Genomic DNA, 20070 nt, shown 5'->3' with positions numbered 1-20070 from the left:
TTTTTACATTTCATTGATTTACTCGAAAACTATAATACATAGAATGAATCCAAGAGATGCATATGAAAGCTGAATATTTGGGGAATCTATCAATTATCGACATATTACTGTGGTATTAGCCGTTTGGCTGTAATTTGTGTTCAAAGTTTAAAAAATGCTCCAAAAAGCAGTGTGTTTACATTTCATTGATTTACTCGAAATTATTTACTGTGAAAACTTTTAAAGATTGAATTTGAGGTAGAAACGACTTTGTGCGCAGTCTTTTCGAATGGTAATCACTTAACTGCTCTTCTTGATTTCCTATACTCTTGGGGTCGTGTCAGACGATACCACGAGAGAGAGAGGAGAAGGAGGATTTTCGTTTCCATTTTATTTTTATGTGCACGCTGCATCATTGCGTAATTCAAACGGAACGCCTGAAAAATTGTGAAAACAGTCTCGTCTCTCCCTCGATTCCTTCCTTCATTTTTTATATATATATTTCAAACACACACACACACTCAGTTAGACACACGTTCTTTATATTCGGTGTAGTTGCGGTAAAAAGATCCGGTCTTTCGCTCTTTCTCTCTGGAGAGGAATATTACATAAAAATGTAACAATGAAAGACAGTGGGCAATAAACGGGTGTAATATGACACGGGAAAGGGCGAGTCGTGTGTCTGTATGTGAGAGGAGGAGATGGAGATGGTAGAGGTGGCGGTGGCGGTGGCAGCGGCGGCACACGCTCGCATTCACTCGTGGGACCCTCAAGTTCCACGTATGCTGCCGCCCCCACAAAACCCTCCTTATTCCCACAGGCGGAGGCGGTAGAGGCCCTCTCTTCACGCTCTTTACTGCCGCACAAATTCTTTCGCAATTTTACATCACTTCCACGTCAATTTACCTCCAACTTTACTCTCTTTCCCACTCACTCGGTAACCGCGATAAAATTGATACAAACGTTGCGCGATATCCATACACATTCTTCTCCTTTCATACCGTTTGATCGCGTTTCACTTTCAATCGTCGTCAACGGAAAAAGATCAGGATTTCCAGAAAGAACGTTTACAACGTGCTTTCTTCTTAAAAAAATCTACTTCAATTTTACTTTCAAGTTCTTGATTTTTTTCAATCTGCTGAATTGTTGATAATCGAATAAATTGTACGAATTTCGGAAATTTGGGAAATGTTGATAGAAAGTTTAGAGATGAAAAATTGTAATGAAAATTTCTCAAATTGGGAAAAAGATCAGGATTTTCAGAAAGAACGTTTACAACGTGCTTTCTTCTTAAAAAAATCTATTTCAATTTTACTTTAAAGTTTTTAATTTGTTTCAATCTGTTGAATTGTTGATAACCAAATAAATTGTACGAATTTCGGAAATTTGGGAAATATTGATAGAAAGGTGAAAAATTGTAATGAAAACTTCTCAAATTGGGAATAAAAATAACAATAAAATAGATACAAAAAAATATCCAATAATATTGTTTTTCTAAATTGAGACAAAATTCAGTTATTTCATAATTAGAAATCATCTTCAGTTTCTTAGTCTAAATATATAAAAGTTACATTAGCAATAAAAGTTCTTCTGCATCTTAACGAGTAAGCTTTAAAGTAGTAAATAAATCGCTTTTCGCCCTTCTTCAAAATTCAGTTTTCAGGGATGAATCGACGTCAATTCACCCCTGAAATAACATCAGACGAACGGGAAAGATCGGACCAACCAAAAAAATAATAAATATAAATTTCATAAACCCACTGGGGGCGGCGACGGTGGCGGCGGACAGAAAATTTACTTCCCTCCCAGCGGACACCGAACTAAAGTGACGTGCGATTGACATGAGAACGGCAGGGCCGTAACCCGATACCGAAAACGTTCCTATATATATATTTTTTTTTGCGTATCCGTTGGTCGCAGGAATTACGATTATTGCTTTTCGAAATTCCAATTTCGCGGCAAATTCGATTTGCGGGAAAGGGAGACAACAGACAAAAAAATAAAAATAAAACAGGTCCGGCAATCTGTCTCTCTAAACGCGACGTTTTCGATGCGATTTAATCGAGTTCCGCCGTATATTCAGCAGATTTGATTACCGAAAACCAAACTCGATGCACAACAGCACACATACACAACTGCACGCGTTCAAATGTACACTATACACTTACACACACACACACATAGAGAGAGACAGAGAGAGATAGAGAGATAAAGAGAAACACACACGTAAACAATTTAATTTGTTCAAGGGGATTTTAATTGGGTTCCACAACTGGAATGTCAATTATATTGACGCTAATTTTCTTTGCCCCCAAACCTAATCAGAGAGCCGAACAGAAGAAATAAACAAGCGCACACGTTTCGCGTAATCAACGAACGAAACAAAAATGAAACAAATGAAAAACGAAAATGGAATAAAACGTCGTTTCGGACGTTCAAATCAAATCCTCCAACTAAAACTAATGGAGTAGGCTTCGCGTTGCATCATTTTTGTATTTCGCATTTATTTATTTTTTTTTGCGAAAGCCCGTCGGTTCGGGGTATTAAGCGCGTATAATTCGATATAGATTTTTTTCGTTTTAACATTTCCACGTAATTGGCTCTAATCACGCTAAACCGAATGGAAAATTCTGCGCGCAAAGACAAAAACAAAACAAATGAATTACAACAATAGAAACAAAAAAAGATTTGCTCGATTGTTTTTACGATTCGTTTTTGTTTAACTTCGAATTACATGTACAAATTAATATCTTCAGTGTCAAATTATCTAGTATTACTTTTGTTCATAATCAATTTACGAATTACCATGTTTACATGTCAATTAAACAAAAAGTGTATTCAATTCTATCAAATTTCATATTTAAAAAAAGCTTTTAGGTTTTACGCAAATCCAATTTATTGAGATGTTAGAACAAACATTTCAGATGATGATGATAATTGAAAATTTGCTATCTCGTTGCATTGGATTGCGATGGAGAGAATTAATTGATGGAATGTTACAAAGGAATGGAATTTGAATACGTAATTGATCATTAAAGTGTAACAGATTCAATATTTGCATGCTGCGGTTGATGAATGCGATTAAATCCGCCACGCGAATCCCCGAAATTCAAACAGGCTTTAATTATTTCTTGCTTGTTTTCCGTCATAGAGGAACGAACGGTCGGTTTATTGGTGGTGGTGGTGGTGGTGCGGACCCATTATGTAATTGATGGTGCGCGTATTATGCACTGTTTGCTTACATAAGTGGAATTGAGTGTTTGAGTATCATCGAGGAGGGCCAAATCGGACGTGCGTTTTGTTGTAAGTGGGGCTTCGGAACGAGTGATTAGTTACATTATATGTACATAATGGGAACTGAGGGGCCGGGAGAGCGCAAACAACCCCCACGAGAAACCACCGCATTCTGCTGAAGCCAGAGAGAGAGATAGATGGATACAAACGCACTCGAGAGGGTAGAAAAGCAAGAGAACGAGATAGAGATAGAAAGTAGGGGAGACCCCTAAGTGTACTTTTATATTGATGGGGTGTTAACAAGCGAGTAACGAGCCCGGCCACCCTTATTTAATCGCACAAAACAATCCGCGTCGAGCGCAAATTAGTCTTACCAGGGGTAGTAGAGAAGACAATTAATTTACACTACCGATCGACAATTAGGAAAGATCTACCAAATAATACCGAATCGCAAACTAATAACTTGAAATAGAGCATAGAGATTTAATAGTTTGTTAACTCTTTGTTTATAATACTTTGGAGCTGAATACAAGTGGGCTTTGGGCACACACTCTTATTTTTTTGTTTGTTTTACTACTAATTGGGATACGCCAACCTCTCCATCCCTCCATCATCGTTATTATTGTTTTGCATCGGCGATAACATGTATGCAAACAATAAACACCCTTTCCACACACACACACACACATTGTTCCTTCATTAATAGCTGTTGAACGAGAGCGTGTGTTTGTGTGTATGTTTGTGCGCGCGTTCGTCGCGGAATAAAGACTTCATTGTGGATGGTCTCCGTACTAATTGCATTCATTCATTATTCAACGAGAACAATTAAAACGCAATACATTTATTTACTTATAATTCCCCACCCCTTTTGTCAACAACGACAATAACAGCACAACGCAAACTTAGAAAAAAAAAAACCTTACAAGTTAGCAACTTAAAATTATGTAATATTTGAACAGCGTAACAGTTGTAATTTTTATGTATAAAGCGTCCATCTCAACCATAGCAACTTATTACTTCACATTACAAATTAGTATTTATTTCGTTTTGCTTAGGTGTTGTGTTAAAACTAACGTTGTTTTTATTGGTAAAGAGTTCTTGGATACTTTCAAACTTTACAACTTTTAAGAAAACTTTGCATATCTCGCCGCAGTAAGTGAAAAGGCCAAAGGGGAGAAGTGGTAAGCCATTTTGCAAATTTGCCAAGTTAGGCCAATAATAGCGACGGATCTGGCAACGCCGTGTTAGCATATTACCCCAAGTGCGTGCGCGTGATTCAATTTTTTTTATTGCGGGGGCGGTGGGTTGGCAATAAATAAATAAACGACTGCCGAGAATCGGTTTTGCTGGAGGCGGGGGATGCGAGGTATGGCGGAGCATGAACAGAAGAAGTAGTAGCAGCAGGATGAGGAGGAGGAGACGGTGGCGGTGGCGGCTGCGACGTCGGGGGTGGCGGAGTCTCTTTGTGAATGCATTAGATACATAGTGGGGTGTCCCGGGGGAGCGGCCATATGCATTCCGATATACACGGCCCCCGTCGTTGCCCTGGCAACCCCGATGTCGGGGGGACGCCATTGGACGATTACGTTTCACCCCTTTTCGGCGGATTTCCGCGTACTCCTGCACAGGCCTGTAAAACCAAAAACCGACTCCACTGCCACCTCCGCAAACTCTTACCACTTAACAACTCTGATTCGGCTTCGCGAAACAAAGAAAAGCTTCAGCAAACAACTTCAGCTTTTATTTATATCGTTGTCATGGCATTCCGATACAAGTCAAATCTAACAAACAAATCTAACTGCGAACAGCTATTAACGCAGCAAAAATTTCCCTTTTAATCATAAACATGAAACCCAAAACAAAAATATACGATCGAAACTAAATAAAAATGATACGTAACAACAAACTACGATATATATGTAGAGAGAAAAAAAACTGTGTATCATCGAATGATGATACAACACACAGCACAAAGCGAATGAAAACAGGACGAAACGGGAGGGAAATTTGCATTTTTCATTCGCCGCCGGTTAGTTAGTAATAATAAAATGTGCAGCGCGGCTAAAGTGAAATATGAATAATAGAGTGATCGCGTTTTTATACAGGGCTGGTAAAAAAAATATACGCGCAAATAAAAGAAGAAGAAGATATATCAGCGAAGAGCAGAACGAACTCCTTCCTCACTCACAGCGAAAGATCCATTATTCTCGAACATTAATTATTCAATGCTCGTTTAAAACCGTCAGATGTAAATATTGTATATAAGTGTAAACCCGTTTTACGATGTAATTCGTACACTATTTGCTTAAATACGTTTCGTTTTACTGTTACGTCGCTTTGAGTTTTGCAGAAAACTATACAATTTTTCTCATTTTTTAAGCTTTATAAAATTTAAGTAATTTTATGATTTTTGGAAAAAATGTTTAATAAAAATCCATTGTTTCACCCTGTATAATATAAAGCTGTGAATGAATATATTATATTGTTGACTAAATTGCGCTCATTTGCATGCATCCTCTGATATAACAGATATAACCGAACGAAACTACATTTTATGATCGATGAGTTCGGTGGCGGCAGCGGCGGCGGCGCCGGGGCCCAGCTGAATAATTTAATTTAATTAATGACATTTTCATTTAATAACTGAAAGCGCGAATTATTTCCATGCATTTCGCGCACAGATTACACATATGGGGGCGGCGAGTTTTCAAAACTCGCCGCCCATTCGATAATATGCGAACGCGCGCTATTAATTAATAAAACGTTGATTTTCGCATTGAATGATTTATAGAAATATACGCGAGTTTTGTCGTTTCGATGAATAGGAAATTCGGTTGCTGTTGCAAAAATAAAAATAAAATTTAAACAAAATTTTAACAAAAAAAAGAAGCTCTCTTTTCGTCGCATTACGCCTTCCGAGGGGGGTTTGATTGTGGTGGAAAAGGGGAAAGAAAGAGAGAGCTTTCGGTTGCGGGTGGGTGGCGGTTTGTTAGCTGTCACTGGTATGTTTTCCGAGGGCTTTCCCGACTGAACGCCACCGACAACTTAAGTATTATTGAATTTTCCAACTTTTAAGACTGTCGCTGGATTTTCGCAAGGGCGCCGTGTGCTCCTTCTCCTTCCCTCGATATTTGAAGCAACGCAATTTTTGGGGATAGGGTACGGTCTTATATCCAAAAAAAACAAAAAAAAATAGACAATCTGGTCTCTAGATGTAGGAAGAAAGGAAAATAAGGGAGGTGTTGTGTTCGCACGGTTCACGTAATTTGCGTGCATGTGCGGATTCGGGTCCTGAGGGCATTCCTGCGGGTGGTGTGTATTAGATTGAGCCGGCAATTAGTGCGGCTAATGAGGCCCTGCGGAACAATTACACTCATCGCGACCCTTTGAACCACCTGGATGATGGTGAATCTCCACCCTTCCCAGCTCCAGCACACAATTAACACTTGCTCTCTCATACACACACCAACATAGATACATACGTGCACACACTCTCTTCATTCGGGAAGCTCGACTCGGGGCCAGAGAAAAGCAGAAACAGAAAGAAGGCACGCTTTTAACCCCTCGACAAACTTCATTAATTCAATTCCCCGAGCAAACTTGGAAGACCTCACCTTGGGAGGAGAGATGACGAACCAAAATGATACAAGAACAAGAGAAAAAGAAATACGCACATACACATCCATAAACACAGGAAACAACAACATTCGAAATCTCTCTAGGCTACCAGTCATTGAGAACGAACAAGAGATTTTCGAGAAGGCACGCTTAACGAGAGAAACTCGAATTTGAAAACGTACAGTCTGCAATTCGTTATTCTTACGTGCAAATGATATATAGTTTTCTTGTTCAAATTTAAGTTGTGAATCGACATACCTGAACTCGAGCTTCCGTCAAATTGATTTTCATGGCCAGATCTTCTCTGGTGAACACGTCCGGATAATGGGTTTGAGCGAAGGCCGTCTCCAGTTCCTCCAACTGCAATTTAACGCAAAAAAAAAACACATATTTCTAATCGATGTTTCTCAGATAATCGAACAATAATAATTGCTATCAATATTATTATTTACCTGTTGAAGGGTGAACGTGGTGCGATTACGGCGCTGCTTGCGTCGCACGAAAGTATCGTCATGGATGGCCGGATGGTAGGAGTAGCTCGTATCTGCAAAAACAAAAACAAAAATAATTACAAATAATTATCAAGCAAACCCAACGAACAAACGCCATCTGCAGAGATTAATTAAAACCCCATTGCTAATTCAACGAAAATTTGTCCAATGCTGTAATCTTATAATCCGCGCTCGCACCGAATTAAAATCCCCCGCATTCGAAGATTCCCCGGGTTTATTTCGAAACGGACCTCTCCCTCCCCCAGCGCAAATTTCAAATATTCAACAGCGACTGCCGCACGCCAAAAAACGGAAGAACGGGCATTATTATCGATTTAATATTAAAATCGGATTAACCGAAACGAACGAACGGAACACCAACAAACAGATAATTGAAAAATTTCGGGCATTCAAAATGCGTTAGCACCGAAATCTTTGTTACGTTAAAAAAATATTAACAAATCCATAATACATGCATGTTCATAATCCAATCATCATCATCATTGCTTTCATATTTCTTCTACGCAGATCAAAGGAACGTAATAATTATTTAAAAAATAAATCTAATTCCATCTCTTTTGCTTTTCGGCCTAAATTGATTTCTACGATTGCCGCGAACTTCTCACTTAATTTTCGAACTTTTCCTTCTGCGTAAAAGGGAGAGAGTGAGAGAAGGTCCGATTAAAATTGCACGAGGAGTGGGAGGTGTTGGGTAAAATACCCCGAGAGATAATTCCAATTAATTAACAATTTACATATTTTCGGTTTTAATTAAGGCATTCCGCGGGATTAGCTGCCGACGTCGAAAATATTACATTATTCATTGATTTCTTTTTTCACTCAGAGTCTCCGAGTTTTCGCTAAATATTAAAGACATTTCAAGTCAACCGAAAGTGTAGAATGCAAAGAAATTGGTTAAAGTTTGAAAAGTTATTTACAAGCTCGTGTTCCATTCCTTCTTTTTTTTTTCCTAATTAAGTTACAATTATATATATATGAAATGGAGTTGCCCAAGTGTTATTCAACACCTAATTGTTATTATGAGAATGCACCTGATGTGAATTGATATTAGAGGTGTTTATCAACAAATGTGATAATTGCATTGTATATATAAAGTTGACTGTACAATTGACTCTCCTTAATCCTGCGGGGACGTCTGCTCTCGTGAAGAGGTCCCGTAAATCGGCCCGTATTCCTGCGGTGATGCCGTGCGCGGTGAAAGTAAATAAAGATTAAAATTTAATGGAACTTGCGAACGTATTGAATGGGGGATGGATGAAGGAATCCCCAGCGCGTTACCCATCCACCTACATTAAATGCACACGGAGAGAGCATAAAACTAATTCCGCCAATAAAGATTCTCCCGCGCCCCCATGAGACTTTCATTCCTCCTCCTCTCGCTCTCCCCCACACACAACAGATACAGATAATTACGGTGCTAGTCGAGGAGGCAAAGAACAAAGCCGAAAACTGTTTATCCGTATACCTTTATATACATATATATATTTGCTTTCTCGCGATTTAATCCGACCGAGAAATCCAGATTGTACGCGTCGGAATGTGTCGCCTCGCATTCCGGGCCGCGCCGTTCGGGGCGGCCCGTGTCAAAGGTCGGACCCGTGGCGCCCTCTAATAAGCCGCTCCCAGACATCTCGAATGATATTCAATTGTTTCGATACGAATCGATATCGAAAGAGTGATCACAAGGAGTAGCCGAATTACCGCCGAAACCGTAAATTATCAACGAGCAAGAGATTTGAAAGGAGGGTCGTCCACCCTCTCTCATTCTCTTGATTAGGATTACCAGTCCATTATTAGATGTGCGGGAATAATGGGAAATTGGGTGCCAAATGGACGCGTTTTCATTACTCGCAGAGATCCCAATTGATTCCTGGCTGAACTCCCCCCTACTCGCAGAAGAAAAATAGATGATTTCGGTATGAGGCAGACAGGAGAGTGCGAAATTATTAATAGCCGATTCCTTATTTGACGCCATCCAGTTATCGCATTGACACTGACGACGACCCACGCGTAATCTGATTTCCGCAAACAGAAAACGTACGTCATGTTTCGTTCGAAAATTGATGAAACATCTTTCGTAACGATAAATCAATGTACAACCTTTATATAACTTGATTTTGAATCCGGAATGTCCAAAGCTATTATCAAAAATAATAATACAAATATGAGTGTATTGTTTTTGCAAATTAAAGATGAAATTATAAGGAATGTGATGATGTTATTGAGTACAATGGAATTTTCAATTTATCGATTGAAGTTGGTAACTTCGTTGTTTAGAAACAGAATTGTGTTATAAACAATTGAAGATCAATAGCCATGGCTCGTCGAAAACGGAATCATCGAATTTTCTCGCAGTGGAGGGGCGAAAAGAGAGAAAGAGAGAAGAGAAAAATCCAAAAGGAAAATCACAATTGCCATATCGAATTACTGAATTTGCGTCTTTCCATTTCGACGTTCCGCTCTCCTCCTTGACGGGCGTCGCGCTCCGAGGCTGATTTAATTCGATTTTGATTTGGGCTGCAGAGTGGCGGTCGATTTGCATTTTCGAGGGTTGGATGGAATGATACGAAACGAAACGGCACAATCCTCTACTTTTTATATGTGTGTGTGCGAGTGTATATACATATAATGGCACTCGTTCTCTTCTGCTCTTCAGAATCGCCCTACGGGGGCGTGGGCGCTCTTTCACTCCTGCATTATGCAATCGGATGGTAAATTTGGGGTTTCGATTATCCGACCCCGATGCCGACAATAAATAAATTTAGCGAAAAAAAAAAGAGTCACCCTTTCGTCTCTTCTGACGACGCAATCGATGCGCAATTTGAAGTCCACTTTAAATTTTTACCACCCTCCAAAAAAAAAACATTGAATATTTCAATGAGCGCATTTATTATAATTCTATTATCACGTATTTGACTATTGTCTATCCTACCTCTTTCAATCTTAGAGATATATACAAATATTTCAAGATATTGCTTAAAATTTCATCATTTCAAGATTAAACACTTAATCGTAATGAAATTATCCATATATACTCTTGATATTCTGTACAGTTTCTTCTTTAATATGAAATTTTACTATTTACTTTATCTTTACCAATACTCCATGGTTCATCCATAAGCAAGCTAACATCAGTTTCGTCAAGGAATAAATAGGAAAGGCTAGCACAAGATACCATAATCGGCTAGAGAATCACCCAAACCAACTGGCTATGGAGCTGATGCATACTGCAGAGCATCGTCGAAGATTGAAGAGATTCAAACCACAAGATTTACCAAACCGATTTTAAATATTGACTATTAATGTGTGCAAGTGCATAAAAAATTAACGTATATGTATAAGTGGGGTTGCTGGATCTTCACTTCATTAATTATTATTATAGTGACCCTTTTAACTTACTTTACGACATTCATAAGGCTAGATATCAATGTCAGATGATAGATTGCATTAAAAATAATTAAAAAAAAAACTTTATCTTTAACTGTATTCAAGTTATATACTAAAATGTGAAGATTCAGCTCAATATTTTGTCATTTAAAAAATTAGCATATGATTACTTGAATATAAAAATATAGTGATGCAATTACACATTCCCTATAATGTCTCGTTTAATATACATATTCAATGTGCATTGAATATACCGAGCGGATTTCAAATGCAAATGACGTAAGAGGGGTCGGAGCAAACAAAAGAGTTCGGTGGCGTGGGTCCGCCTCCGCGGGGGTTGGCCAACTATAATCCGGTAATGATACGGCGATGATGATGATGGTGTGGCATTAAGTACTTACAGGGATGCGTCGAGCTGAAGGGGTAGTCGAGCTGCGGGAGTCGCGGCTGCGGGGCTCCGGGGTGCAGGGCCGGAGGGCAGTGGTAGCAGAACATGCCGCGACCGCCACCGCCGCCTCCGATCTGAAACAATCCAGACAAACGAAATCAGACAAATGAAAGAACAAACTGTAATTACAATCATCACACATAATGCTAAATATTACTCACTCACTCACTCATGCCGAATTGCATGCTGTCAACCAACCAACCCCCGATAATTCCCGGGGTTGGCTTCTCAATTTCACCGTTGCGCGCAAACCTGCACTTATCCCTTACGCATACTGCGATCTTAATTCGATAATCATCCCTGACAAAACCCCTCGAATTAGATTAAAGCAATTTATGCGAATCGCATATTCAATTGAAATTGTACGCAAGTAATCAGTTCTTTTCAGATCATGATTATCAACTTAAGACAATTAATTCAACTTTTATTTTGCAAATAAGTGACTTTCTTTTAAATTGTATTGCAAAGTTTTTGATTTATACAACATCAACATCTGTAGAAAAACAAACTGTATTGAAACTTAATTAGAAAGAGAATTTGAAATTGTACGCAAGTAATCAGTTCTTTTCAAGTCATGATTATCAACTTAAGACAATTAATTCAACTTTTATTTTGCAAATAAGTGACTTTCTTTTAAATTTGTATAGCAAAGTTTTTGATTTATACAACATCAACATCTGTAGAAAAAGAAACTGTATTGAAACTTAATTAGAAAGAGAATTTGAAATTGTACGCAAGTAATCAGTTCTTTTCAAGTCATGATTATCAACTTAAGACAATTCAACTTTTATTTTGCAAATAAGTGACTTTCTTTTAAATTTGTATAGCAAAGTTTTTGATTTATACAACACCAACATCTGTAGAAAAAGAAACTGTATTGAAACTTAATTAGAAAGAGAATTTGAAATTGTTATTATTGAAATTGCTATAATTATCATCTTATTATCACTTAATTGTATCAATTAAATGATAACAGAAATATGTTTAAACGATCTGAATTGAAAGTGTTGGTAAATCAATTGATAAACAATTTCAAGAATTGCGAAACAACTGAAATCGCGTGTCAATTGATTGCATTTGTCAAGATGGCGGGTAGGTGTCAAAAGGTGGAGCGGCGCATCGCAGTGGTGCGCGTTTGATTTTATTCGAATTTAATTGAGCGTCCGGATTTATGTCGCTCCTCGTTCGCACACACCATTTGCTAGTGTTATTATTGTATTATTGTGAATGCGAACAGCGCTGCTTGTTTAGCATTTATATATGGAGAGAGGGTGCAGAGCGAAATTGGCCACCATCCATCCAACAATCCATACATCGCACCCCTAGCTCGAACCTCCCTCCAGCACGGTGCATCGCATTTGCCGTGCCAATTAGTCATTACACGCTCGAACGCAGAGACAAACACCAACTGTTAACTTGTCGTGATTTCGACACCTCACCGAAGAACCACAAACGACAACGATAAAACACGTCAATCCAATGACACGCTTCAGTTCGTACATTGTTTTTTTTTTTGCTGCAAACAATCACAACTTTAATTGTAACGTCATTAAATCCGAAACAAAACGTCAATGTCAAATTGAAATCATGGCGTAATCTGCTAGGCTTTGACAGTAAAACAATTGATTATCGAATGTGAATTAATAATATACGAAATGATTTCAAACTTGATTCCTACGAATGTAGGTTGCTGCTGTCTGCTAAATCTGACTTGCGTTGCGTTGCATTGCAGCGGAAGTGGCGAAAAATTTAAATTGTCGCCTGCGTTTTCGCACTCTTCTCTTGCGGACGGGGTGCAGGGAGGGAAGGGGGGGTTTTAGTGACGGACGAGGAGGATGTGTTTATTAATATCATAATCATAATTGGCGTAATGGGCATAATACAATCACACGGACACACAGCGCGAATTAGGTTCTTCTTCGCGCTGTGGGACAGCGGCAAATTCAAAATTCGAAACATCTCTCGTCGTTTACGTTCAAACGCACATCATATGAATTATCATGTCGGTTACATCGGTTCAATTAACAGCGAATTAATTCTGATTAAGTTAACTATCGTATTAAGCGGTGGTGTACATGCATGCATGTATGTATGTATGTGACATCACGAGATGCCAATTAAAACGACCGTATACATATTCACTACACGCATCTCATCTCTTTCTGCTTCTTTGTCTCTTCATCTCTTCATCTTTTCGTGTTAACAATACCAACATAAAGATAAAACTCCACGACCACCACGAATCCCAATAAAATCATCATCAACCGAATTAGAGCAATTAAAGCATTTATTTACACATGCTTACATTACATTTAAAGGGCAAGGAGAAACAACTGTTACTGAGAAAACGCAATTCACGAGAAATAAGAATATTCGCTTCATTGTATTAATCAACACTTAATACTTAATAATTTTCTTTCATTTGTTTGAAATAATTAAGTTAAACAAGTAAAGTTAAAGAAAAGCCGATCGCACTGTTGTTATCGTTTTTTTTTTTTCGTCGAGGCAGATATGGATTTTGTGTAATTGCAAATTAATGTCGAGCGTAATTGGAATTTCAGTAATATGCGGGATATATGTAGTATATATAATATTAGTTGGTTTATGTATGGAAGTGTGGGACGGGTTTGCGCGCTTCCTATTACTTCCACGTATTAATTCCAGCGGAGATGATTAGAGCCAATTAGGCGTAATAATAATTAGGATCGGTGGCAGGCATAAACTGGGTGTCAGTAATAATATAATAATGCAAATGAAGTCCCTCATCCTCTGATATGGAACGCGAAGTCCGGATCTGCGGATCCGCCTCGCGTTCTCTCTCACTCACTCACTCATTCATTCATGCACAATCTACTTCTCTTTCTCTCTGGCATGTACATCCTTCCTTCTCGCTTTGCTCGGTTCGTTCGTATACACACATACAGTGCGCTCTATGGCATTCATTCCACTTGACGATAATTGATTTGCATGCCCCATATTGTATGTCAAAAGCGAAAACTAATCTAAATCAAACTAGAAGCGTCCTCTGCTCTCTCTCCTTTTGTCATTTCTGTCCTCTAATCCGTTTACCGCGCCTCGTTCCTCTTCCTCCACCTCCAACCAATCTACACGCAACTGTTACCATTTCGCTCTCATTCTTGATCATCTTTCAAACTACAATTAAATAAAACACATTTGCTTCAATATTAGAAATTTGTTTTCGAAAACATTTTGTCACGAAACTTTCTTCAGCAATAAACAAAATTCCATTGATTTTTGTATATTTATAACATTGAAATTTGTGAATATTTAGAGAGTCTGTAAAATGTTTTTTTTTTCACTTAATTCTTGCGAAAGAGATGAGAAGTTTTCCACCGCAAAATTGGGTTTGGGTTTTGCGATCTCAGGTGTTCGGGGCACCGACGAGGCCTGCCATTAATATCAATGAAGGCTGTACGCGGTGCAAGTGTACACGTACACGTAGTACACAACATCGTGCACGGTAGGATGGAGGGAAAGGTTGAGGTGGATTTTGCGTGCGAGATGAATCATTAGCATATTAGATTTGCGCGCCCGATCTCTTCTCCCCCAAAATTGCGATCATCTCACTCACTCACTCTCTCTTTTTATTCAATCTCTCTCACTCACTCTCGCTGCTTAAGCTCAGAGATAAAACAGCATCCATCCATGTGTATGTATGTATGTGTGTGATTAGTGCACTTATGTAGGCCGAAGGCCCTCAGGGACACCCGAACGCCTAATCCAATTACATCCCCTATGATCAACTTACTGCTGCTAGCTACTACCAACAGTTTTTTTTTCTCCTCTCATTCCTTCCTTTTCCTCTCGCCCATCCGCAAATCCACCGTATGTCACGCACCGAACTTCAATACTCTCACACACACACACACTAATTCGGGCAACCCAATTATCGCAAAATAATCATCGCGTCGGTGGAAAGGCAGAAAAAAAAACCAAACGCCATCGGACAGGGGTGGGTGCCACCGAAAACACCTAAGTCCGCTTAATCTAATACACTAATAAGCCGTGACAATCGATCGGCCAATAATTCCCTTTGCTCCCTTGGAAACGTGCAGTAATTTGTAAATTTGTTTATAACCATGGTAACATTTCAGATGAATTCAACTTTTACGAAGCTCTGGATTAATGTTGAAATTTATATGAATTAGCAAAATGCAAATAACCGGAAACGCGGACTCTTTGTTGTACATTTTTTTTGTTTGTCTTCTTCGATACATTTTCCACCCGCGTTGAATAATTAAGCTCGAGCTCGTTTTATGAACGCATTTATTTTTATTAAATAATATAAATAATGGATTTTAATCATTTACGCGTAATTCGAAAATTGCCATCCGATAAATTGCAAATTACGTTGGGCGCATTACCAATTATCGCGAATATTTTGTTTCGCAATTACTCAACAATTATTTAATAATCTGTGATTTCAATATAATATAGATGCAAAAGTTAAATTTATATTTTCTATAGATTTAATTTACTATTAATTAACTATAATCTTGTTTCAATTAACTTAAAAGTATAGATTATACATTAAAGTAATTGAATAAGTATTAATAGATGTAATATATTTAACATCACTCACGTCATTCAAAATGTTACCAATATCAAAACAAAAAAAACGTACGGAAAACCAACCGAATATAATCAAATTATTAAACTAGGAGAAAAAAAGCAAATCAATTAAAACAACGTTAAAAGACAATTGAGTAATTCAAGGGTGTCGGAATTTAGAAAAAAATAGACGATTGAAAATAGTAATAAAAAAAAAGCAGCGTTAAATGCAGGTTGGCTGTGGGTTTGGATGCTAATAGATGCCGTTTTTTTTTTATTGTCGAAGGGATTCGATGAAAAAGCAATCAATGGGAAGGGCTTTAACGGCCTCTCTCTCTCTCTGTATACTGCAGTGCTCGCAACAGCCTGTTTTATGATTATTTCGGGTGTCAATTGAGGCCGTTCGGTTTTGATTGAGGCCAAAACGGCTGTATGAGTGTGTAGTATACACGTACACAAATGTGTGTGCGCGCGTGTATTTATGTGTGAGTTTCGATGGTGGCAACACAAACAGTTCAATTCGCTTCATTCCAGGGGACATTAATAGAGACATATCACTCGTTTCATTTATTGACCCTACAAACGACAACCATATCTTTCTCTCTCTCACGCAAACACTTGTATCCGCACCTACGGATCGTGCTTTTTATTATCTTTCTCTCTCTCTCTCTCGCATCCCTTCGGATCGCGTGGAATTCAATCGCATTAAAGGGCCCGTATGTGTCACACACAGAAATAGAGTGGCGGAGAGCGAGAGGGCTAATAGAGGCGCACTTAATCAAATTACACTAAATATCCCACATCTACATACAATATTCATAAACGCGGGCGGCGGTTGCTGCTGCTGCTGTTCACGAAACAAATCCCTTCGTTCGTTCGTTCGTTCATCAACTGTTAATCGCTTCTCCTAACCGATATCCCATTAGGAGAATCTCCATAGCAACCCATTGATTATGATATTTTGTTATTGCTGCTATAATGTTCGATTGGTGACAGAACACGTAGCGTAGCAACAAATTGCAACAAATGCAAATCACGATTGATCGAGAGCTAAACGAATGAATCAAAGTGCGCGTATCGAATTAAGGAGGCGCGAAAAATTAAGTCGAGGAAAAAGCCAATCCAATTGACGAAATCGAATTTGGGCGCGTTTCATGCACGAGATGATATGGCAATCCACGAGGTCTCTCTCTCCGATGACCATTCGGTATAAATAGACTACGTGTTTGCATGGTAGCAAGTAAGCAAGCAAGCAAGCAAGTGTGCATACACACATATATATATACATATATTTACTAGAGCTCGCTTCAATTAGGTTTAAATTGTTTCATTAATTAAGGGGCGATCGATCAATCAAACTATTTGAACTAATTTGCTTAAACGGCGAGAACCCAAATTAGATCCGAAGACTACGAATACGGCGACGGATATTTGAACGCAAAGCGAACGACAATGAAAGGGACCGTTCGCATTCCGCAGCCCAGCAATTCAAAGACGGAGGGCTTCTAATCTCTGGTCGAGGATCGCAAAAACGTGCCTCGAGTGGGAGACACCCTCAAACCGTGCGAACCACAACACTAAGACAGGATGTCTTCGACGAGGACAAGTGTTTTGTACCAACGAGTTTCGCGCGCGGCAATATGCAAGGTTCACACCGTTTCACCGCTGTACTGTATAGTTGCAAAGTTACCAACAGATGGCGTATCGCAATTATTGCACTAATTTAACGAAAACAACGCTAATAATAAAATATAATTTGATTTTTTAAATCTTGAAATATGTTAAAAGTACTAGATTTAAAAATAATTACTAAATTGAATTGTTAGATTCAAATTGGAATCTATAAAAACATTATGTTACAAACAAACTTCAACTAATTGAAATTTAAAGAATAAAAAAATGAAACTTTTATTAGAAAATCACATTTTAAGTTCTACTTGGACGTTTTTAATTTGAATTTGAATCTATTCTTGTTCACAATTTTAAAAAAATATATATTTTTGCGATTCAAACGTATAGAATACATATTAAATCGTGTTAATTCACATTGTCTCATTTTTCAAAACTAATTTTAGATAATCACTTATTTACTAAATATTTGATTAGTAAATTCAATTTCTATTAGAATAAATAAATAAAATATGATTTAAAAGATGATACAAAAAGGTTAACTTTAAATATTTATAAGTAATTGAAAATTCGTATTAGAATATCATTGGAAATAAAAAGAAAAATTTTGAAAAATATATTCGAACTAATAATTTTTACTACTGATCCAGAATTAACTTTGTTTTTCAAGCATATAAAAGTATATAATTTGAATTTTAAAAATGTTGAAGAAAATTTCTTTTCATTGCGCATTTTCAAATATTATACTAAGCAAAGTGTTTCAAACTATTTCTATGATTTATAGTTTCCAAATAAATTTGTTTTTATTTCAAATCTTGCAATTAAATTAGATTTAAGTCTACATTATGTTGAGTTAAAATTAAATGTTTCTTGTTTAATGTTTGCATGCAAAAGTATCAATTGTATTTACCTTATGGCTTTCCCCGAAAATCGTGATGCTGGTTGTGGGGAGTAAATCCCCGAAAACGGTTCCCAAAAAAAGGAAAAGCGGAAATCTAGTGGAGTCGGCAAGAAAAGAAAGGTAGACGAAAAAAAAAACTGCGACCACTTGGCGGATGCGCGCACTTTACTCTGATCTAGACTGAAGAATATTTGATGATATTTCAGCTGGAAAACTGCGGAAAATCCGAAACGCGACTATGCATAAAAATGTAGTAGTAGATGTACGACGAGTCTGAATTTCTGTTGTTGATGTTTATCGATGACAAAAATGTTAGGTGATTGTCAGCAGCAGAGGAGCAGCAGCAGCAGTTGCGTTGCTGTGATCGCGATGCTGATGGACGAAGCACGGAGCAGCATCTCTCGCATCATCGGAGGAGCAGCCACCGCCGTAGATGACGGGATGTGGGATCGCGTTGCCATGGGAGGATCCAGACGGGCGACGCCTGCGCCGCGACGCCCGTCGTTCCGAGGGGCGGTGCCATCGGTTAGGCTGCTCTCATAATAGGGGGGCCGCGAAAGGGATGGTTGGAAAGAGTGAAAAGAGTCTTGGAACGGGTGGGAGAACGAGTGAGAGGGGTGGCGGCGGCGGCGGCAAACCGCTTCCTCGCGAGCTATGGTGGGGAGGAGAAGGAGGAGGAGGCGGCGGCACGTGTAAAGATTCACCCGATTTTTCTTCTAAATGGCGGGGGCGGCGATGCCGATGCATTTTATACATTGAGCGGATAAACTGCGTGAGTGTATCTTCGGCACACAACCACCCACCACAGCCGCCCCTCTCTCTCGCATGTGTATGTGTGTCTATACATACTAGAGCCACCTCTTCCCCTCAGCGCCTCTTTTCATCCCTTTCATTTATTTATTTATTTGTTTAAGGGAAATTGACCCTCCGAGTGGTGGTGTGTTGGCGGCGGCGGTGGTGGGACGGCTTCGGCCGAGGCAACCCCTTTTTCTTATTATTGTGTTTCTGAGTGCTAAAATCCATTCCAGAAAGTAATTCCGCGCTCGTAATGGGGACAAAAAGTCTCTTTCTCTCTATTGCCCCTCCAGCACATGCCGTGGTGGTGGGGAATGGGTGGCATGTGGGAAGGAGGTTGAGGAGGCGGCGGCTCTGCGGCGACATCTCTTGGATGAGATTTGCACGATGCGGGGTCATTAATGATCATTTTCGGATAAATGACTTTCGGGACCGATGATACGGATTCCGGTACCATTTATACCTCCTCACACCATCCTCATCCTCTCCGGGATTTACCTCCTCCTTCCACCACCGAAAACCACAACATTTGACATTTCAATTACCCACGAATTCCCTCCCCCGCAAACCGAATAGCGTGTGCAAAAGGGAAAGAAGGACAGAGACAGAGAGAGAATCGCTTTGATTAATGGTGATGATCGTGCTTGTATAAACAACTTTGCTTTTTCTATTTATTACAAATTGATTTAAACAAAACAAATAATGCAAGACGGATAACCGCAAGTCTGAAACGTCAGATTATTTGATAAATCATCTAAAATGAGTATACATCATGTAAAGTGGATATATCAAAAAATTGATATACAACAACATGGAAGCAAAATTCCTAAACGAAATTCAATATCAAACATAAATATTTGTCAGAATAATCTTAATAAATGTAAAGTGAATTAATTATATAAATAACAAAAACAAGCGAATAAACAAAATGGATGCCAATGAAACGTACATACGAGAGATTATTTTGAAAGGGCTTAAATAGTGAAATTAGTAAT

At 38.6% G+C, this 20070-nt stretch overlaps 1 protein-coding gene across 1 annotated transcript; it reads right to left on the bottom strand.

The window, feature by feature from the left end:
- Positions 1-7089: 7089 nt before the first annotated feature.
- On the bottom strand, positions 7090-18741 carry LOC108564706 (dorsal root ganglia homeobox protein-like; the record flags this gene model as incomplete). The annotated part of the gene is made up of 4 exons (XM_017923803.1): positions 18290-18741; positions 11132-11252; positions 7284-7375; positions 7090-7191 (listed from the first exon to the last, which is right to left on the bottom strand). Coding segments are annotated over exons 2-4 (288 nt in total), but the record flags the coding sequence as incomplete, so codon positions are not given.
- Positions 18742-20070: the final 1329 nt, after the last annotated feature.

This window comes from Nicrophorus vespilloides, unplaced genomic scaffold, assembly GCF_001412225.1.
Source record: "Nicrophorus vespilloides isolate i.1.1-1 unplaced genomic scaffold, Nicve_v1.0, whole genome shotgun sequence".
Lineage (NCBI taxonomy): Eukaryota > Metazoa > Arthropoda > Insecta > Coleoptera > Silphidae > Nicrophorus > Nicrophorus vespilloides.
The sequence above is the reverse complement of the archived record's forward strand: the minus strand, read 5'-3'. Positions and strand labels throughout refer to the sequence as shown.